Below are 22,978 nucleotides of genomic sequence, written 5' to 3' on the forward strand. Positions count from 1 at the left end.
TACTGTCCACTACAGCAAAATTAAGTAATTCACATAATTCATCATGTAAGTTATACAGTGGTACCTTGGGTTACAGACGCTTCAGGTTACAGACACTTCAGGTTACAGACTCTGCTAACCCAGAAATAGTACCTCGGGTTAAGAACTTTGCTTCAGGGTGAGAACAGAAATTGTGCTCCGGCGGCACAGCAGCAGCAGGAGGCCCCATTAGCTAAAGTGGTGCTTCAAGTTAAGAGCAGTTTCAGGTTAAGAACAGACCTCCGGAACCAATTAAGTTCTTAACCTGAGGTACCACTGTATTGCTTTTACATTATTTCATCCCACTAATTTCAATACAGAGGAAACACAATGCAAATGGGAGTTGGGGAGTAATCAGATACTTCTCATTTGAGGACTGAAAGCAACAACAGCAGCAAATACTGATCTTATTCCTGGGATTTATTTCCATCCCTGACATGGGACAAATGGTTCTAGTTCAGAAGTTTATTGTTATAGCCGGAGGCCGTGACAGGCTTGTAGCAATAGTGTTAATAAAATAATACAGAGCTTACATCCATGATGTAAAAGAGGGACAAGTGGCTTTCAGCTACCCAAAATTGAGCAATAACAGGTCTGAGATTCTCTTAGATGTCCAGGGCTGCCTGCCCACTACACTGACTGGCTCAGCATGTGTCTACCCTATGCCAACACGGGGTAAATAAACCTTTGTGTCAAGAATGAGCGAGCTCCTAGCAAAGGTTTGCAGCCATCTTCAGAAAGCAGCCAGGAACAGAGAGGCTTAGATGTCAGGCAGGGGAGAGCCGGCAGCTGCAGATTTCCTGACTGCTCTCAGCTACCGATAAGGCAGTAGCTGAGAGCAGGTTAGAACACAGCCAAAGCTCACAGGAAGACAAAAAGGCACGGACAGACTCAGAGACAGCCTATCGGAACAGGAAAAGGTTGGAGCTGATCCAATAAGTCCAAAGGGTTGGCGAATGGGAGGGCTGCTAGACAGGAAGCAAAACAAGAAGCGTAAGGGTCATAAGTTCAATATCTTCTGTCGGCGCTGGAAGGAGTCTTCAGAAGGGTCATCATGAGTAAAGATACCGGAGGCTTTGTTAGAGCCATCCGGAGCTATCTCTTTGTGTTTGCAATAAATCCTCCTTTTTAATTACCCACGCTTACTGTGTTATCAGGCTGGGAACCTTAACTCCTGACACTTTGCAATTTCTGCTCCTGTGCCTTTTTTTCATCCAAATTCTCCAACATCTCATATTGCGGTCTCTCCTCTCCCTTCTGCGTTCATTCAGCCTGCAAGTAACCCTCTCCCAGTGGTTTAGAAGCTAGAAGTGTATTTGCTCTTGCAAAATTGTCCCAGGAATTGGGCTGACAGTTCAAAAATACATCTCTGTAGCTTCAGTGTTTGTGAAACTGCAGGCCACAGACTGCACCGTGCCTTATCTTTATGTGGATGCATGTGCAATAGGGACGAAACGCATCCATCCCTTTCCACTACCCCTAAGAGATTTAACTGCTGGAGTCTGGGGAGGGAAGCTGAACCCTGAAGTATGACAACTCTAGCAGCTCATAAGAAACATCTTAACAAGACATCCTCCAAAGGCAGATGCAGACAGGGGTAATAGTGACTGGGGAAGAGTGAATCTGTCAGTTTTGGTTTCTTTCAATTTCTCATTCCCTGCCCAACTTAAGTTAAATTACAGTCGTCCCTTGGAAGTTGAATTGAATCCATTCCAGAAATCCATTCGACTTCCAAAACATTCGGAAACCAAAGCGCGTCTTCTGATTGGCTGCGGGAAACTCCCGCAGCTAATCGGGAGCCACAGAAACCCCGTTGGACATTCAGCTTCCAAAAGAACATTTGAAAACCAGAACACTCACTTCTGGGATTTGATCGTTTGGGAGCCGATTTGTTTGAGAGCCAAGGCGTTCAAGATCCAAGGTACAACTGTATATGGATTTCCACATCAGGTTGCAATTTAGGACTCCCTTGGAAGTTGGTGGACTCTCTTTCCTTGGAGATTTTTTAAGCAGAGGTTGGATGGCCATCTGTCATCGATGCTTCAGTTGAGATTCCTGTTTGGACTAGATGAGCCTCAGGATCCCTTCCAAGCCTGCAATTCTATGATTCTAAGTCCTCATTAAAATTTTTTATTCGTTTGAAATTTCACCTAATATGTAGATTTTCACATGCAGTTTCACAAACAGAAAGTATGTTTGTATGTTGTTTTCACTGATCTATGCATTTTAATGCACATTTCATCCCAGTATATGCATTTCATGTACACATTTCTGGGCTGGAGAAGAACATTGCAAAATTCAGAGAAGTGCAAATTTGGAGGGATGTTATGGTTCTCAGAATGTGTCAGAAAGTGCCGATTAGGTAGGTTAACCTTTAAATGTGAGCTGCTTTGAATTTATCCCCCATCTTCAGGCACTAGGATCATTGGACTGGGATTGGCCATGATCAACAGGGAAATTTGGAGTATATATCCATGTTCCCCAAGGACCATGTTTGAGCACAAAGGGTTTTGGTGCCTCCCTGCTCTCATTCTTAGCTCTGTTTCTAGGTCTGAGTTTCACCAAAGTATAGAATACACCAAAAAGATAATCAATAAACAACCAATACCCTCTGTGGGCTTATATAGAAATAGAATGCAAAAAATGCTATTGTTATATGGGAAAAAAGGTACAGTCGTACCTTGGAAGTTGAACAGAATCTGTTCCAGAAGTTTGTTCACCTTCCAAAACCCAAGTGTGGCTTCTGATTGGCTGCAGGAAGCTCCTGCAGAAGCTGCAGAAGCCCCATTGGACATTTGGCTTCCAAAAGAACATTCTGAAACCAGAACAGTCACTTCTGGGTTTCAATCATTTGGGAAACATTTGAGAACTAGGCTGTTTGAAAACCAAGGTATGACTGTATATATTTGGCAAAACTGGCTAATATAGTCACAGCTTTGCTACACTTGCACCGTAGACTTGAAACACTATTATACCACTGCAATCACCATGGCTTCCCCCTAAAGCATTCTAGGAACTTTAGTTTGGTTAAGACTGCTGTTAGCTGTTAGGAGACTCCTGTTCCCTTCACAGTGCTACAATTCCCAGAGTTTCTTAAGAAGAGTGATTTGTTGTTAATCCACTCTGGGGATTGTAACCCCTTGAGGGGAGATGGGAGTCTCCTAACAACTCTCAGCACCCTTAACAAATTACAGTTCCCAGGATTCTTTGGGGGAAGTCTTGACTGTTTAATGTGGTATGATGCTGACTGCTTTAAATTTATGGTGCATATGGGGTCTAAAACGCTGGTGAAATGGTTCGGCTGTTCTCCTTGTCAGCTGGGCTAGCCGGGCTGATATGCTAGCAAGCCTCAAAGCTGTAAAGGACTCTTTCTCAAAGGAGGACCATTCATTCCACCACTCATGCTGGTGTGTTCCTTGCCTGCGTCTGTTTTCATCTGTAAGGTAATTCCCTGCTTCCCCCTTTAGAAGCAACGATCTAATTGTGCAGCTAAAATCTAATCTTTGCCCTTTTCCTAAGCTGTCAGCTCGTCATTGCCAGATAGATGACTGAGAATATTGTTAGTAGCAAGGAGAGCATTAGATGAGGTCTGTGGGGGGCTTCCCCCTCCAGTTCCTTCAGATTTCTTAGAGCGGGAGAGAGAGGTGCATTACAATTCCCGATCTGAGCTGCGGAAGGTTTTAGGTGTCAATGATAAATGGATTTGAAATATGAAAGTGCGTTTTCTTTTTCTTTTTCTGTTCCCCTTGCAATAGCCATTGAACGATGCACCCACCTGGTGTCATTGTAAAACAACAATGCTACGCTCTGCAAATGTCACCTTCTGCTCCAAACTGTGGGTAGGCTTATATGTTAACTTCTCTTTAATGTTGGAAGCCAGCATCTGTTCAAGGTATGCATGAATGTGCCTTAAACTGGTTCAAAGAGTTGGTCCATCCACTGATGGCTGTACTAAGGTATCTTGCTTCCCTGCTTGGAAGATGGAAAGATACAGGTGGGGACATGGCTGGAATGGAGCCCACTGCAGAAAGCTGTGAGAGTACCATTCATTGGTCCACCTACTTTTGCCTTTCACCCCACCCCATATTAGCATGTGGCCCTCAGAAAATTTACCACAAGGGACTGTGACACTTAGGCTGGAAAAAGGTCCCCCAACCCTGAAGAGGACTTAAGAGGTCATATGATTGTTGTTGTTGTTGTTTAGTCATTTAGTTGTGTCTGACTCTTCGTGACCCCATGGACTAGAGCATGCCAGGCACTCCTGTCTTCCACTGCCTCTCCCAGTTTCGTCAAATTCATGTTGGTAGTTTCAAGAACATTGTCCAACCATCTTGTTCTCTGTCATTTCCTTCTCCTTGGGCCCTCAATCTTTCCCAACATCAGGGGCTTTTCCGGGGTGTCTTCTCTTCTCATGCGGTGGCCAAAGTATTGGAGCTTCAGCTTCAGGATCTGTCCTTCCACTGAGCACTCAATCTTCTTGCAGTCCATGGGATTCTCAAGAGTCTCCTCCAGCACCATAATTCAAAAGCATCAATTCTTCGGCGATCAGCCTTCTTTATGGTCCAGCTCTCACTTCCATACATCACTACTGGGAAAACCATAGCTTTAACTATACAGATTTTTGTAGCCATCTATAAATATTTGAAGGCTTGTCCTATAGATGATGAGTCAAACTTAATTTTCTGTTGCTGCAGAGTTGTGGGCCTCTTTAAAAAGTCAAAGTTTCCTCCTAAGAATTCTGGGAACTATAGTCTGCTAAGGATGCTGAGCAGTTATTTTTTTCTAGAAAAGTAGGTGCTGGTACTCATCATGAAGTTTGTTACAGTAAGTGTCACACATTTTGAAAACAAAAAACAAAGGTGCCGGTATTGTGTACCCTTGAGTACACCCTGGGAAAAAAAAGGATTGATGCTGAGAGATTTGAGGTGAACCCTGTTCCCCATTCCCTGGGACGTGGGATTAACAAACAAAGCAAAACACAACTATCCTTTGAAATTTGGACTTCTCTGAATTGTGTGATGCAGTTCTCCAACAAAACAATGTTGCAACAATGGATATATTAAGGTAAACATCTTTCCCTCCCAAAAAAGCACATTACTAAGAAATGTGCATACAAAAATGGGCTTATTTGGAGAAATTTGCATCAAAACACTGATGAATTCTTAGGAGGATTTAAACAAAAGCAACACACAAATTGCTGCAGAAATATGGAGAGGTGAATTTATGATTAGGGGAAATGAGAAACCAAGAGAATCAAAATGGGCAGATCCTTTTATCCCTTATGTAACTGTGTCCATATATCGCCTTGCTGTTGGAGTGAAGTGACTCTTCACAGCTGTGGGTTTTCTCTCTCTCATTGCGCCTTCTCATTCTCATCAACACTTTTTTTTCCAGAGATGCCTGGCTGTGTGTTCAGGGCTCCCAGCGTTTCCTCCAGGAGCCTGGCCGGGTGAACATTCGGAGCTGTTTGCCGAGTGTGTTTATTGCCTCTGCATAATTTATGAGCTGGAGGGTCTTTTCTGACCATCGTTCATCTCTGCCAGGCGCTGGCATGGCAGGCTCTGGAGGACTGAGCTGTAAATTGGATGGCCCGATCACGCTGAGAGAACCGGCAAAGTCCTTGGGTCAGTGTGGGAATTTACTGCCACAAATGGAACTTGTTTTCACACTGAGCCATGTGAGCTGTAGCCTGGTTGGACTTTCCTTGGCAAACCCCTATGGCTTGGCAAAGCCATGAAGCTGTCAGTCAACAGGCAAGACGAGAGGCTGGATATTCTCTCCTCTTTTGCTCTCCTCCTTTTTTTTTTTTTTAATCAGCTTGGCACCTGTACTGCTTCCATAATGGATATCAGTCGGTCTCGGTCTTTCACCATATGCTTAGCTCTAGAGACAAGGTGCTGCTGGGTATAGCAGTAATGATTTGATGGAGGAATTAAGTGGACCTTGAAATTAGAACTGGACTGTCAGAAGAGGCAGGGAAGTTTAATACATTGGCAATGGAAATGATGGTTCCCGGGGATTGCATTGCTGCTAGCGCACTCTCTGCAGCATCACCGCAGTGCAGGAAAACATTGTCCTGGAAAATTCAGATGGTGTTGATTAGTTTCACAGTGAGATGTAATGAGTTGTGGGATGGGCAGGTGACAGAAGAGAGAGCGAGAGATGCTCTCTTTCCCCAAGTAAGCCTACTACGCTCAATGCACAAACACGTAAATGGGAATGAAATGATGCACCAACATGATGCGACTGGTATAGCTCTTTGACAGACCCTAGCTCAGTAGCAGAATACGTGCAGTGCAAGCAGTAGTTTCCTGGTTCAATCCCTGGCATCTGCAGGCAGGGCTGGGGAAGTCTGAACCACAGTCAGTGTAGACTAAGGGTGGGGAATGTGTGCTCCCTCCATGTTGTTGAACACCAACCCCCACCAGCCACAGTCAGCATGGCCAGTGGTCAATGCTGGTGGAAGATGGAATCCAACAACATCTCGGTGGCTACAGGTTCCCCATCCCTGATGTAAACAACATTTGTGTGGATGGATTAAGAGTGCAGTGTGGTATAAGACAGCTTCCTTTGTCCCTATGACTGCTGAGTTTTGCATTGGGCCAAAGCTTAGGTGTTATCTTTCACCTTAACATAAATACTAATGTATCCATTCATGATTCTGGTTGTAATCCTAGGCACATTTCAAGTGGAGTAAGCCCCATTCAGCACAGTGGGATGTGTGAGGATCACACTGCACGTTGGTCTAGCAGTATTGGGCCAGTAACCAGGAGCTGTGTGGTGCAGAGAGTCTTAAGAGAGGAGTGAATCAACCAGAAAGACACCAAATAATTAGACTTACAGTGGTACCTCTGGTGAAGAACTTAATTCATTCCAGAGGTCCATTCTTAACCTGAAACTGTTCTTACCCTGAAGCACCACTTTGGCTAATGGGGCCTCCTACTGCCGCCATGTTGCTGCTGTGCGATTTCTGTTCTCACCCTGAAGCAAAGTTCTTAACTTCAGGTACTATTTCTGGGTGAGTGGAGTCTGTAACCTGAAGCATCTGCAACCCGAGTTACCACTGTAAATGTCATGTAATTGCACTATGTTGGGTTTACTCCCAGGTAATGAAGCCTTCACTTTTAAAACAGGGCTGGGGGAACTGTTAATCTCCAGATGCAGTTGGATTCCAGCTCCCATCAGCCCCGGCCAGCATGATCAATAATCAGGGAAGATGTGAGTTGAAGTCCCAATAAGTTTGAATGGTCATAGTTTGGATGGTCATAGTTAGCCACCCTTTAATTTGTGTGTTTGTGTTGGCCTTTGCTGTTGTTGTTGTCGTTGCAGATGCAGTGGACAGAGCAAGTTATCATTTAGCTGGAGCAAATTACTATTCGCAAGCATTTGGGGTTGCAGTTGCCACATTTCTCTTTATAGCTCCACAAGTACAAGGGCTAGGCTTGCTTTAGGAAAGAGAGGGAGAAAGCTGAGCCATTGGAGATGGTCCTGGAATATCACTGCATGGCGGGCGGAGGTCAGGCCCTGTCGATGCAGCCCTGATGAGCATTTGTTAATATATATTACATGAAAAGTTCCTTTGAACCATTCTTGTTCTTTTCCCATGAATATGTGAAAGTTGTGAATGTATGTTCTAGCCAACCTAGTTTACGTTTATGCAAAGATTGGAGTGTCCTTCATATGTTGCATTAGGAGGCTGGAAACAAAGAGGCAAAACAACATGTAAATACTCTTTACGTGCAAAGGAGATGATCTACTACTGTAGCCTGCTTTCCTGAAGACCCCACATGGCTGGAGTCTCATACTTGCCGCAATATGGCAGCCACTTCCTAGAATTGTTGTTATTTTCTAGTCTGTGCAATGATGGGCCCAGATACTTTTTTCAGCCCTGTGGAGAAGCTTTGTATGTATTTTCAGAACTCTCTAGACCTTGGAATTAACATACAATTTTTTCTGCATTCTTCTTCTTCTTCTTCTTTTTATAAAAAAAACCCCACAACCCTAATGTTTTCCTTTTCCTTTCTATTACAGTGTGACAGCGATAGTGATCAAGAAGAAAAGGTAAAGACAGACTTCCAATGCATGCTCCTGATGTGTTGTTTCTGATGTGTTTCAGGATCTGTTTCCATCTTCTCTCTAGCTAATGAGGGAGCACATTTTGATGTGGTCTACACCTTATGGCTGCATTCAGATGTCCCTTCATCCTGCCTTCCCAGTGTTTCCTTACTTATTTCCATGTTGATTATTTCCAGAAAACACAATATTTGGAACCCTGAAAACCCAGACAGTCCTTGGAATTTTTCTCTGTACTTTCCCCCATGGTTTCCACCACCATGACTCAGAGGGCAAAAAATTGGGGCAGTATCCTGGCATACAGTTCTTTCCCACCGTGGTGGCATAGTGTTCACAAAGCCACAGTTCCATAATGCAACAGGTACTGCAATGTAAAAGGAACATTAGAAATCAGGGCAGAAGCATTGGCATTAAAAGCAGGAAAACAAATGCAATCAATCCCTTGTCCCCAAATTATTATTATTGTCTGAATGCAGCCTACATTTGATGTGCTCGAGCCATCATGCCTTTTTAAAAAATGTTCCACCAAGGATCATGTCCTGTGGTTGATCAAGGCACAGAGGCAGATTATTCACTAGTCTGCCACACTCTACTGGACCCTTAATCTTCTTCCTACAAGAGCCTCTGACAATTTTGGAGTCAGACATCCTTTATTCTTCTTTGCTGAGTCTGTACAGATTTATCAACCATTATTTGAGAAAGATCCCTGTGTGCATCTTAGGAGGTGATGATAACAGAGCCTGACAAGTTCATTTTAAAAGGGAACTAGTTCTACTTTAAGTTCAGCCTGTCCAAAAGGGAACTAATTCCAGGTCATGTTCATCCCTTTACAAAATAAACTAGTTCTTTACAGTTCAATCCAAGTTCATCAAAATGATCCTCAGAAAATTCTGGCAGCATTTAGAATGCTGCCTTTTGCCGTTCTGAAGTATAAAATATACTTAAGAACACACAGAGAGAGACGAGTGGACAATAAACACACACACACACACACAGACAGACAGACGAGTGGACAATAAATTGCTGAATTTATTTCCCCCCAACAATTATGATCTTTAAGCACAAATTCCCAAAGTGTTTGAAGAGGAAAAGGCACATGTAAGAGAGTGAACTTCAAGGTGAACTAGAAATTATTCAAGATTCTGCCCCCGAAATGAACTTCTTTTAGTTTACATGACAGGAACTACTTTCAGAGATTTTTGAATTAATTCAGTTAACTTTGTTGAACCAAAACAGTTCATTCCAAGGCACTGAGTGAAAGTAGATCCAACATGCAGTTATGGACTAATGGCAAAATATTATGGGGTGTTTTTTTTTTGGGGGGGGGGAGATCATTCAAGTTCAGATCCAAGTATCATAGCTGTTCTTGCAAAAGCTGTAACTTTTAATCTCTACGGTGATTTGGAAGATGTCTGTCTGTCTGTCTTTAAATGATCATATCATAAGAGAAATTAAGATAATTTCCTTTCCTAGTAGTTTAATTTCATTTCACTTTATGCTCATGCCATCCTGACGTATATTTTTTTGTTTTACCTAATCCTAAAATAACATCTAAGAAAAACTTAGCTATGGTCAACTACTGGATGTGTTCCACAGTTCCAACTGTACTAATTTTTATTACTGTTGTTTGAAAGATTGACACCTGCCCTTTCAACAATATTTTGTAGCTAGTTATTGAATGTTGATGTCTGAACAAAAGGACAAGAAGTCTTTCTACTAGCATATTTAATTTTTAAAAATACATGGGGATATATTGCATCTTGAGATATATTGATTGCATGCAATAGGAATGATACACTGTGTGAGAACATTTCATAATCAGATGTCATTTGTGAAACCATTGGTCATCAGTGGCTGATCAATAACTACCTATGAACTATTTAGGTAGGTGAAATATGAATGCAACAACAACCTCCTCTACCAGTCCTATTGGTTTTGGGGTGGTGTAAATAGTCATAAAGAATGGAAGATGTTCTCTCAAACCTGTTGCATTATTGAAATATAAGTTAACAACACACACACACACAATAACTTCAATGGCAATATTTCTTGGTATAATGATTTCTGCAATGAAAGCAACTGTATCTGACCAGTTTGGGATGGAAAGTGATGCATTTTTGTTAGGTTATCTATGGTTTGTATCCACAGTTCTTACCAATAAATTCTTATTATTCCACTTTTTACTCATCAGGATTCTGCTGTTGATTGGTTGGTTGAACTTTTAAGTCACTCATGATCAAATTATACCACATTGGCTTTTGTTCAATAACTGCTCCATACTTTGTTTTTGTGTCTGTTTTAAGGACCTTCCAGACTGCAACATTATTATAACCACCATGGTGATCTGATCTTGCATGTAGACTATTATCCCAGCTGCAATAATTTAAGACAACTGGATTTGAGGATAATGGAGAAAAATACAAAGTATTATATAAATCTCCCACTTTTCACCATCTAGGTCTCAAAGGACCTTGCAGGGATTAAAAAATACAGTAGTTTTGGCATCTATTTTGTCTCAAGAAACAATGGATTGTGTGCCTGGGGGTGAAGTCAAGTTGCCGTGTTAGCACCAAAGTGACCTCCCCAGGGTGCAAGCCTGGGTAATGTGTATGAAGGTCCTGGACTGCCCAGACAAAATAACCCCACTCTTGGTCTCACTGGTGTGGTCCAAATGAAAGCAGAGAAATATGTTTGATAGCAGCTTGGCTGCAGGTCTTGCTTGAAGAAGGCATTCAAGGAACCATCCAACCGTCTTAGAGACTCCACTATGGATTTGTGTAGGGTTGATATCCTGCAGGGCAGTGGAGGTTTAGGATAAGAGTTTTCCTTCTCCTAGATGGGCTCCCTTCCCAGGTTGACAAGCCCCATCTGCCCCTCACTTCCCTCTACAGCACATGCAGAAACCACCTTCTTGACCGTTGGGCCCATTATTGGTCTCGACCACTCAGCCTGCCAGAGCCTGTCTTCACAGGGACTGGGTCGCACTGGGCATGGAGCCTGGAGGGTGCTGCAGGGGGCACCACAACTATGATGTAGAATGGAAGGCCAGAGGTGGAGGTATGCTGAATTTTAGTGTCACACAGTGCACAACTAAAATTTGAGACCCCAAGGTCTGCCACTGACGTAGATCAGGAATTATATCAGAACATGAAGGTACAAGGCTTACTAGTTCTAAGCTATGACCTTGTCTCAGCTCCCAAGCTTGGCCTTTAGACTGACTTGCTCTTTCAGACTGACTTTCGGTTTGACTTTTGCCCACTGGTTCATTTGAGATTGCTGTCCCTGATGACAAGAACCTTTTCAGTTGTGGGTCTGTAGCATGCTCTCCCCAGTGAGTCCCACCTTGCACCTTCATTGATTTCTTTTTTTGGTTGTCATTTCATTATTTGTTGAGATTTACCTTTTCTCCTAGGCTTTCGTTGGACTGAACTGATTTTGTTCTGTTGCTAGCGTGTTGCCAAAGCTTTCTGCTGCTTCCCCCCCTTTTTAAAGGGTGTGTTTATGAATTGCAGGTGTTTGTATGAAAATGTTGGTTTGTTTCAATGGTAAACAGTGACTAACAAATCCAATGAAGAAAAATAATTTCTAAAGTCAAGAGAGAATTCAGGGGTTTTTTGGCTTAGACCATAAGAAAATGCTTGTTGTTTCTGAACAGGATTGGGGCTTAATTTTTGCAAATGCACCCTCCCCAATCCAGAACTCAGCTACATCGCTGACACATTTTTCACAGTAAGACAATGAGATGTTCGGGGGGAGGAAATGATTTCATTTTGTTCTGCATACTGGTTTTGACTCAATGGTTGCAAAGTCATTCTACATCTTTAAAAAAAAGAAGCTCTCTTATCCGATGAGGTTGTGGGGGAGAAGTGTTGTATATAGGCAGATATAGTCTGTTGTGGTTGCCCATTGCAGGGATATGGGACTTGGTATATTCATTGTGAATTCAGCGTACGTTGCCTTTGAGAGAGAGAGAGAGAGCGAAGTGACACATCATCATTTGAATGGGTCAAGCATATTCAGATGAAGACGAATGGCGCTTATTTGATTTCTTTAAATCGGAAATGAAAAAAGTGCTCCCTGGAGAAATCATGTTCTCCCTGACTTAGACGATAGACCGAGGCAAGTCCTGCAGATAAGAACAGGCATTTGTCTTTTCTTTTTTTTAAAAGAATCTCTGAAGGACGGTCGAGACTGTCAGCTCGCTGACATGTGCATTATCCATGTCATTTTAAACAAAGTGACCTGGAGAAAAGAGCACTCTGGCGTGACATGATAATGGTCTGTTGGATGACAGGTAAAGTACACGCCATAAAGAGAGGCCGTGTGTTATTCCTTTGTTTAACTGACAAGTCGGAGTTTCCTTTCATTCAGACGGGCGGCGATCTCTCAGATCTTCCTTCTTCGGGGTGGGGGTTTGGGGTAGCATCAGAAAATGACAGGAGTTGTTAGCAATAACAATAAAAGGGGGGGCCTTCAAAACATGACGTGGGCAGGTACCAGAGGCTGGCCTGAGCAGACTGTGGCTGAGGGACCAGGGGATCAGAAAGATGCATTGCCAAACCTTCCAACAGTACACCTGGACCCCTGACCTCTATCCTGATCACCTGTGTTGCCATCAGAGATGCTGCCCAGCCTGGCCATTGTGGCTGGCTTCTTTGCCACCAGTTGCTCACCGCCTCTCTCTCCTCCCCCAGGCATGGGTACCACTTGCTATGTGCACGGAGCTATTGCCATGTCAGATTGCCCAAGATGCAATGTCCAACCATGTTGAGAAATAATGCGAGGACAGGTGGGAGGGGGGCACACAGGAAGTTACTGTATACTACATTGATTCATCTAGCTCAGCCTTGCCTACACTGACTAGCAGTGCCTCTCTCCAGGATTATGGTGAAGGAGTCTCTCGTAGCCCTACCTGGAGATGTTGGGGAAGGAGCCTGGGACCTCCTGCATGCAAAACATCAGTTCTGCCAAAGTGTGGTGGCTACTTTCTGCCCTTGGTCCCTCATCACCCGAGTGGTCATCACCAGGGCTCCCTGTGGTCCACCCTCTTCTCTGGTGTTTCTTGCCTTTATTTGGGAGAACTGTATGGAGAGGACTACTGGTGCAAGGATGGGGATAAAATTCAAGGCCAGCATAGCAGTGTTGCTAAACGGTCTTGGCCCAGTATACCTGAAGGAGGGCCTCCACCCCATCGTTCTGCCCGGATGCTGAGGTCCAGCGCCAAGGGCCTTCTGGAGGTTCCCTCATTGCGAGAAGCAAAGCTACAGGGACCCAGGCAGAGGGCCTTCTCGGTAGTGGCGGCCGCCCTGTGGAATGCCTTCCCATCAGATGTCAAAGAGATAAACAACTACCTGACATTCAGAAGATATCTTAAGGCAGCCCTGTTCAGGGAAGTTTTTAATGTGTGACATCTTAGTGTATTTTTGGTCTTTGTGGAAGCCGCCCAGAGTGGCTGGGGAAACCCAGCCAGATGGGCGGGGTACAAATAATAAATTATTATTATTATTATTATTATTATTATTATTATTATTATTAGGTTCTGCTCTTGATACAGGATGGGGTAAAGAGACAGAGGGGGTATGTGGGGCTCACGGGCTTGAACGCCTGCTCAGTAGCTTTTATATGCATCACATTCTCTCCAGAGGTGGTGGTACATTCTGTTTCCTGACATATTTCCCCCTTAGCAACTCATTGTCATAGGTATCGGTAACACGAGCCCCACTCTCCCTTCCCTCCCCACAATGCAGGCACACACTGTTCCCTCCCTCCCCCCTTTTCTTTCCCTTTCTTTCTTTCTTTCTTTCTTTCTTTCTTTTTTTGGTCCCATTTTGTGTCGAAAATTTGTATTTACTTTGGGAATGTAATTTGTTCCTCATGGATAATATGACCCTTAGCGGCGCTGGATCATGGGTTAGTTGAAGTGATATTTTCCGCTAATGGTAGTCGTACATCATTGCTGTCAGCTCGGGTTAGGAGGAAAGCACATTACAGCTCCATTTTACCTCTGCAGGCATCGGGGATTATTTGCCATGAGTGAGTGTGACATGACCGCACTACAGAGTGCATTAAAATTTTACTAGCTTCTCCAGCAAGTTCCCCGACTCCTGCCGGCGCTTCAGGCAGGCATGCTGACGGATACCTCCGAGGGCCTAACTGCCCACACCAAGGAGACTCAATGTCAGCGGGGAAAACAGGCTCTGCTCCTTCCCCCCCTCTCCTTGTCATTTTTGCCCCTTCGGTGGCAAGGCCCTCCTCTGATGTTAGGCTATACTGTCATGGAAGGCAGGCCATGGCAGGAGCGTCTCGTATCCATTCAGATGCAAGCACTGATCTCTTCCCAAGTGAAGAAAGGCAAGTTATTGGGCAGAGACTGAATACAAGGCAAGGCAAATCGAAGCAAGTCCTTGCTGTGAGAGTAGCATGTGGTAGAAGGGGCATTCAGTATTGCATGGGAAGACTATCTCTCCACCTGTCGGCTTTCAAGTCTCTCTTTTAAGGTGCTGATCATGGCAAGCAACGAATGCACACTCCATTCACCTCCACAGACAATCATAGGATGGTAGAGTTTGAAGGTACTGCAAGGGTCACCCCGTCCAACCCCCTGCAATGCAGGAACCCCTGCTAAATAATTGCTGACGGATGGACACCAACCTCTGCTTCTGTTTCAGCATGCAGTTCTCTGGTCTCTCTGAATTGTTATCCTGAATTGTTATCCTAGGCACTGCTACTGCCTAGTTCTACACTTCCTCCATTTAGACTGACTGGAACACTTGTTGTTATTGTTTAGACATTTAGTTGTGTCCGACTCTTCGTGACCCCATGGACCAGAGCACGCCGGGCCCTCCTGTCTTCCACTGTCTCCCGCAGTTTGGTCAAACTCATGCTGGTAGCTTGGAGAACACTGTCCCACCATCTCATCCTCTGTTGTCTCCTTCTCCTTGTGCCCTCCATCTTTCCCAACATCAGGGTCTTTTCCAGGGAGTTTTCTCTTCTCATGAGGTGGCCAAAGTATTGGAGCCTCAGCTTCACGATCTGCCCTTCCAGTGAGCACTTAGGGCTGATTTCCTTAAGAATGGATGCGTTTGATCTTCTTGCAGTCCATGGGACTCTCAAGAGTCTCCTCCAGCACCATAATTCAAAAGCATCGATTCTTTGGCGATCAGCTTTCTTTATGGTCCAGCTCTCACTTCCATACATCACTACTGGGAAAACATTGTCTTTGTCCATGGAGTTTTCTTGGTAGGGATACTGGAGTGGCTTGCCGGTTCCTGCTCCAGGTGGATCACATTTGGTCAAAACTCTCCACTATGACCTGTCCATCTTGGGTGGCCCTGCACGGCATAGCTCATAGCTTCTCTGAGTTATTCAAGCCCCTTCGCCACGGCAAGGCAGTGATCCATGATACAACATACATGTATCCATTCCGCTTGATAGTAAATGAAGTCACAAATCACTATGACACATCCTACTTTGGATACCTCCTTCATTTCATTCTCCATCTCAGTACAGCAGTACCTCAGTTCTAGAATGTAATCCACATTTGGGTTCCGAAAAATGTTTGAAAACAGAAACAGTTACTTCCGGGTTTTCGGGGTTCGAGAACCGAAATGTATGACAACAGAGGTACCTCAGCTCCAGAACAGCTTGGGAGTCAGACGTTCCAGCTCCCGAACGATCAAAAACTGGAAGTGAGTGTTCTGGTTTTCAATTTTTTTGGGGGGAAGCTGAATATCCAGTATGGCTTCCGCTATTGTTTACGGTGCGCCTGTGCAATCAGGAACCAATTGGAAGGTGCGCCTTGGTTTCTGAATTTTTCAGAAGTTCAATGGATTTCCGGAATGGATTCTGTTTGACTTCTGAGGTACACCATATTGGACATTTGGGGCATGAGCAGTGAAAGTACATCTCCAGGACTGAATTAATTTTGGGGCCTGTTTCAACTACCAGTAATGATTCTGTTTCAGTACAGAAATCTGATTCCTTTTGGTTTTCTAACTTGTTTTACTTCTCTTCAACGCTATCCTCAAGACATCCTCCCTGTCCTTCTTATACAGTTGGAGTGACTAATCCTCAAAAGTCTTAAGGGGTCCTATATATGACAGCCCCCCCTGCAAATATTCTACTGAATGTGCACACATTTTCCCAGGCAGTGGCATAGTGCAGAGAGCACCCAGCCACTTCTGTCACTGGAAGTGACCCCCACAGACAATGGAAGGACTTTTCTCTTCTTATCTATGCAACTGTGATCTCCTGGGTGACGCAGGCACTGTTAGGCAGTTAAACGTGCATACATGCTCTGTCCGTTTCCTCCCCACCCCACCCCTCCACATGACCCTGGGCACTGGCAACTCCTGCTATGCCACTGTACCCATGGCTTCCATCCCACCCTCCAGCTGCCTCTGTAAGCTCAGGCTGAAAAGGACTTCCTTAGCCCTGGTTAAATAAGGATTCCTACAGTTTCAGTGACTATCTGGATTATCACCAGAGGAAAATAGTAAGCTTTCTTTCCCTCACTGCAGATCAGAAATATTTGACTCTGTGATTAAGCACAGTTATGTGCACTTAGAACAATTCAGAAGGAAAAAAAGGTTGAAGATAATCAGAACTTTGGTTGGTTTTTTTTTCTTAGCATGGAAAAGAATTGAGGGTTTGGGGAGACTGCAGAGATTGTCTAAGAACCTGGCCCAAATGTTCAGGTTATTGAGATTCTTTGCTCTTGTTCAACAGCATTCATAAACAACTCAATATTTTGAAAGTCTCTAAGCAATATGCAACATAAACACGATTAAATGATGAAAACAAAAATACAGCATAAAACCCCTAGAACTGTAGTGTGGAATCACATGAAAACAAGAATTCAAACAAATAAAAGCAGAATCCAATCTTATGGCTCAGGGAAAACCTGGGCAGAAAGTTGCAAGACATCAGAAGTAGCTGATGGTTAGAGAAATTGGAAAAGACATTGGAGGCCACCTGGCCCAGCTCTCTGCTCAAAGCATGATCTTCAATGTAGGATGTCTCAGCTAGCACCAGGACATAGAAAGACATATGGCAGGATTTTTATTGTTCTTTATTGATGAATTAATCAGCACAAGTGATAAATGGCAAATCACATTTCCAATTAGCTGTCTAAGCAAATCACTGCCAAGATTATCACTGCTGATAATCTGTGCCATGCAGGGAAAGTTGGAGCACCAGAGAATTGCCTCTAATGCTGACGCATTAGAGTAGATGTTGACTCCTCAAAGAAGGCTGCTGTAACTGTACCTCCTCAAATTCCTCATCGAGGATGGATATAGTTTGTGGAGGGTTCAGCGGCTCTAGGAGGCAAGGTCTCAGGCAGAGTCTAATTCAAGTGCTCTACATGTTCCAAGAATCCAGGGACCCCTGGAGTAGGGTGCATCGTTTAAGGGTGTGTGTGAAACTTAATTCTTCCATGTTTCTTCAGTGAAAGGTCTTAAAAATATGTTTTGGGGTATGAGGAATTCAAACCTGCTATTAAGTTTTGTGATTGGGCAACATTTAGCTTGGTAGGTCTATGTTTGATGAAGAAACACATGAATTGCTTTCAAAAAACCAATGAATTTTAATTTTAGCTTCTGAAAATGTCAGGTAATGCTAAGTAATGATAATATATATAACTGCAAGTACTTGGCAATCATTTTTAATGATTTCTGAGCAATTTTACACACATTTTACTTACCAAGCAAAACTAAATTATATTAATCTAACCAAAATACCTTTTGAATTCCCAGGTCATGCTACAATGTATTTTTTTAGTGCCCCTAATTTTTGGAAGTTGAAAGTTGAAAAATTCAACATGCCGCAGCCTTCCCTCAACTCCTGAACCTGCAGAAGCTCTTCCCTCAACTCCTGAACCTGCACCCTTTCCCCTAGCTCTTGCTATATTCATTCATTCATTCCCCGCCCATCTGGCTGGTTTTCCCCAGCCACTCTGGGCGGCTTCCAACAGAACACTAAAATACAATAACCTGCTGACCTGCACCCAGCTCCCGATCCCCTACTTCTGTCTCTGCTGAGAGCAACCTCTCAGATACAGCTGGTGTCAGTGAAGAAATTGCAGACAGAGGAAGGTTTCTCTCCATTGGTGGTACTGAAGCCCACAAGTCACTGGTCCTTTCCCCTGAGTCATTCTCCTCACCCTCCCATTCCAGCACATCTCCAGCTGCACTCTCTGCCTCATCCCCTCTCTCCTCAACCCCTTCATCCTCCAATTCCCGCCAGTCCCTGACAGGATGTAGCTATGGTATCTCTGCCATGGCTGCCCTGTCACCAATCTTTCTCCATTATTTTGGAGCCATGCTACCTATCCAAGAACCTTTCACCATACTTGGGACCAGCAATTCACAACTTCAATTTCATTTCTAGAAATTGGAGATCACAGAAAGTTTGCTGCATCCCTAGATTTACATACCCTTCAACCTTTCTCCAATGAAAAGAGGGACATCCCATTCCATAATGATAATTTTCCTACATATCTTACTCCACATATCTTACTGGGTTGCCCCAGCCACTCTGGGCAGCTTCCAACATACAGTGGTACCTCTGGTTACATACGCTTCAGGTTACATACGCTACAGGTTAAAGACTCCACTAACCCAGAAATAGTACCTTGGGTTAAAAACTTTGCTCCAGGATGAGAACAGAAATCGTGCCGGCGGCGCAGCGGCAGCAGGAGGACCCATTAGCTAAAGTGGTGCTTCAGGTTAAGAACAGTTTCAGGTTAAGTACGGACCTCCAGAACGAATTAAGTACTTAACCTGAGGTACCACTGTATATAAAAAAACATAATAAAATATTACACATTGAAAAAACTTCCCTATACAGGATTGCCTTCAGATGGCTCAGGAGATCAGATAACTCCAAACCTTCCAACATTTCTCCAATGAAAATAGGGACAACCTAAGGAAAAGTGGGACATTTCAGGATCAAATCAGAAACTGGGACGGCTTCTCTAAATCAGGAGGAAGTTGCTCTTCCATAACAGCAGCAGCCTAATTGGGTTGGCTTATTACAGTAGTTGGAGCAATTGGGCCACATAGAGATGCTGTTCTTTTTCTAAGGTATCATTTTTAGAATCCAGTTGCATTAGATTCACTGATAAGTGATTTTATCCTGCAACTTATCCATTCTGTCAGTTCTCCTGCAGGCAGGGAAGCTGGGTAGCTCTGTGGTTAATGCATAGTTCTGACTCTGTTTCTTAGCTGCAAACCAGTTTCAGGTGCTGGGAGGGTATCGTGTATCCGTGACATATGTAGCAGTTCGATCATCAGCTGGGGATTTGGGGCAGCATCACTGTAGGTACCACTTAACCTTGCCAGCTAGAATTTGAGGCCTTTTCAAAAGGGGATTTCTGAGAAGCTGGGTCCCAGAAAACAGAATAAGGGGAACATATAGAAGAGAGAATGTAAGGGAAGGGCAGATGGAATAGGAGGTGTCAATGCCAGGTCAGTTCAATGGGCAAATCTGAATCTCTGTCCTCAGTTTGGATCTCTAAATCAGCCAGTCCTGTTTCTGATTTGGATAGGAGTACATTAAGAATTCCCTATAGTATCTGTTTCCCTTCCTGCAATTCCAAATATTGTACAGAGCATACACAAATTGCCCTCAACTTTCATTTGCGTCTAGGGATAGGAGAGAAACTCAGTTAAGTTCACATTGAGACTACCTATTTCATACTTCTCAAAAGGAACAGAAATGTGGCTATTCTACAAAATCTGCACTACTATGAAATTTTGTCAATGCAGTCCTCGAGTCAAGTAATGCGTACAAAAATTTTCATGCTAGGATAAAGTGGGTGTGAAAGTGCACACATTTGTGAAAACTGCATACAAAAAATGCCTTGTATTCCTTCAAATGTTTTCTTTTTTGCTTTTTAACATTAATATTTCGAGCAACCTCTTGTCCAATATGCAACCCAAGCGCAGGCCTATTTAGCTTTCCATTCACCATTTTCATTCCAGGAATACGTCAGCCTAGACTTTTTTTAAACAGAAAACTCTCTGGGTTTCTGTGTGTGTGTGTGTTCATGAACACAATTTATATGTAACAAAATGCTTATTTAAATTAATGGTAGACTTTCATTACATTTTATGCGTGTTTCTGTTCAAGGAAAAACTGACTAAAGAGCTTTCAGTTAGCAGCTTTGGCAAATGATTATAAATCCCAGCACTTAACTGCTGTGATAACATTAATCAGAATGAACTGGCTGGCTATTAATGTAGATGTCATATCCAATTCAACAGAAATTCCATTGTAATTTAGCATTAATTAACGTCCACTTATTGTAAATGGCACCAAGCAGCCACTTTTCTTAAAGCAAATGGAAATAAGAATGACTCCCCCTAAAGTCTGTTTTATTTTTTTAATGGAGAAGAAGAACTCAAAGCCACAAATTCACAGAAGTAGTAGCTTTGTTGTGATGCCTGCTTGGGGGGGGGGGGCGTAATGGCCATTTAGACCAGCCCCCTGTTCTCATAGCTGGAAGTCTGCAAGCAGGACCTGGGTGCATCAACCCCGTGCCACTCAAGACATAAAGGCACTGGTGTTCAGAAGCTTACTACAGTGGTACCTCTGGTTACGTACTTAATTCGTTCCGGAGGTCCGTTCTTAACTTTGAAACTGTTCTTAACCTGAGGTACCACTTTAGCTAATGGGGCCTCCCATTGCTGCTGTGCCGCCGCCGCCCAATTTCTGTTCTCATCCTGAAGCAAAGTTCTTAACCCGAGGTAATATTTCTCGGTTAGCGGAGTCTGTAACCTGAAGCCTCTGTAACCCATGGTACCACTGTATCTCTGATACTGGAGGAAATATAGCCATCACGACTAGTAGCCATTAAAGCCTTCTTCTTGGCACAATGGGTCAGCACATCTGGCTGTTAATCAGAAGGTTGGTGGTTCGAACCCACACAGAGACATCTGTGAGTAGGATTCCTGCACTGCAGCAATTTGGGCTAGATGACTCCAGCTGCATGATTCTTGATTTATTTATTTTTCCTTGTTCATTTGCACGAGGCTGCTATTTACCATAACACACTTGATCAAGCTCACAACTCTCACATTGGGGGGGGGGGACTTTAGCTCTTACTCTCCCTGCTATGGTACCAACAAAAATTCCCCACTTCCAAACGGCAATTAGGAACATTACCCTCCAGTTAAGACAATCTCCGCTGGGAATTTCCTTTGGAATGCAAAGGGCAGTCTCTGAAAGGAGATTGTCAGGACTGTGTCAGGGAGAAACGGGAGCACTCCTGTCTCCCATCCAGTGCTGGATTTACGTATAAGCTAAAGAAGCTATAGCTTAGGGCCCCACTCTCTTGGGAGCCCCAAAAAAATTTAAAGGAAAAAACACCTGGATGTCCATTTCCAAAATGTAAGATAAAAAACAAATAAAATAAAACCTACATACAGCAACAGTGTTTTGTGTTGTGTAGGCTTCTAAGATGTAAGTAATGGGCCCTGCCTGCTAGCCTGCTCCCTAAAATATCATTGGTTTGCTCATTTCTATATATAGGGTGCCTACATTCTGCATGGCAACATGTGCAAATGGCTTTAGATACCTACTAGGTCCATAAATTACCATGTAGCATATATTCAACACAAAAAACAGCAACAATTGGTTGTTGACAAAGGACAGCTGCACATATAAAGGGCCCCATTACCTTCAGTAGCTTAGGGCCTCATCAAACCTAAACCCAGCCCTGCTCCCATCACCTGCATGGGTTCTTTTACCACTATTTCCACCACACACAATGTGCATGTTATTTTCTGTCAATCAGTTAACATCCCATTTAGATTGGCCTTGAACTACCAGGGGCTGTATCCAACGAGGTTCTGATCTAGACAGTCCCGCTGAAATCACTGCACCTGTGTTAATTGTGTTGATTCATTTAAATGGCTCTATGCTGAGGCTATATCTGCACTACACATTTAAAGCGATACTATACTACTTCAAATGGCTGTGCCTTCCCTCGAAGAATCCTGAAAAAGGACAGTTTATTAGGAAGACCGTCTGTTCCCCTCACGGAGCTACCATTCTCAAGAACAGTTACAGATAGGTAGCCGTGTTGGTCTGCCATAGTCAAAACAAAAAAAATTCCTTCCAGTAGCACCTTAAAGACCAACTAAGTTAGTTCTTGGTATGAGCTTTCGTGTGCATGCACACGAAAGCTCATACCAAGAACTAACTTAGTTGGTCTTTAAGGTGCTACTGGAAGGATTTTTTTTTATTCTCAAGAACAGTTTAACAATCAGTTTCTGGGAACTCTGGGAACTGTGGGAGGAGTCTTCCAACACCTCTCAGCTCCTGTGACAAACTGCAGCTCCCAGAGCATTCTTGCCAAGTGCCCAGGTAAACCGGGACATCTTGATTTTTTCCTTTTCTTGCAAGATCATGGCAGTCATTCTGGGTGCCGCAATATCTCTCTCTCTCTCTCTCTCTCTCTCCACTCTCACCCTGCAAAAAGCGCTTGCCCAAGAATGTCCTGGTTCTTGAAATGAAAAAGTTGGACAGTATGCTGGAGTTATTAAAGGAGGCCCATGACTGCTTTAAAAATAAGGGACAGATGTGATCTAAGCTAGGAAGACATCCTGTGGAGTGTGACCTTTCCCTAGCAACAGGTTCTGCCTTCACGTAGCACCCCAAGAATAATTTTAAGCAGTGTTGCTAAAGGATCTACATTACCATGTAGTTGACAGATATATATACCTTCTTGAAACTTCATCATTGAGTCAATCCAAGCAGTGTGCCAAGAAGAGATTCTTCATTGTATGTTTTTGAGGACTTTTTTTTTTAAAAAAGAAACGATGGTCTCTTCCAAGCTTCAATTCTAAAAAAAGAGAAAGAAAGAAACCCAAACTCAAACCAA

The 22,978-nt window shown here is 43.5% G+C and overlaps 1 protein-coding gene and 1 long non-coding RNA gene across 12 annotated transcripts in view; one reads left to right on the top strand and one right to left on the bottom strand.

Moving 5' to 3' along the window:
* AUTS2 (activator of transcription and developmental regulator AUTS2) overlaps positions 1-22,978 on the top strand; it is a 667,021-nt gene that overhangs the window by 440,436 nt on the left and 203,607 nt on the right. For all 10 annotated transcript variants that reach the window (XM_081890188.1, XM_081890193.1, XM_081890191.1 and 7 more), the window contains one exon: positions 8,050-8,079. In XM_081890188.1, the coding sequence (XP_081746314.1) occupies positions 8,050-8,079 (30 nt within the window). The remainder of the gene's footprint in view (positions 1-8,049; positions 8,080-22,978) is intronic.
* LOC309358025 overlaps positions 1-22,978 on the bottom strand; it is a 33,797-nt gene that overhangs the window by 8,666 nt on the left and 2,153 nt on the right. Inside the window, exon 2 of one of the 2 annotated variants that reach the window (XR_014163279.1) lies at positions 22,795-22,939. The exons of the other annotated variant lie outside the window; for it this stretch is intronic. This is a non-coding gene — a long non-coding RNA (uncharacterized lncRNA). The remainder of the gene's footprint in view (positions 1-22,794; positions 22,940-22,978) is intronic. 2 annotated transcript variants of the gene reach the window in all.

Source organism: Podarcis melisellensis (genome assembly GCF_964234715.1).
Source record: "Podarcis melisellensis genome assembly, chromosome: 15".
Lineage (NCBI taxonomy): Eukaryota > Metazoa > Chordata > Lepidosauria > Squamata > Lacertidae > Podarcis > Podarcis melisellensis.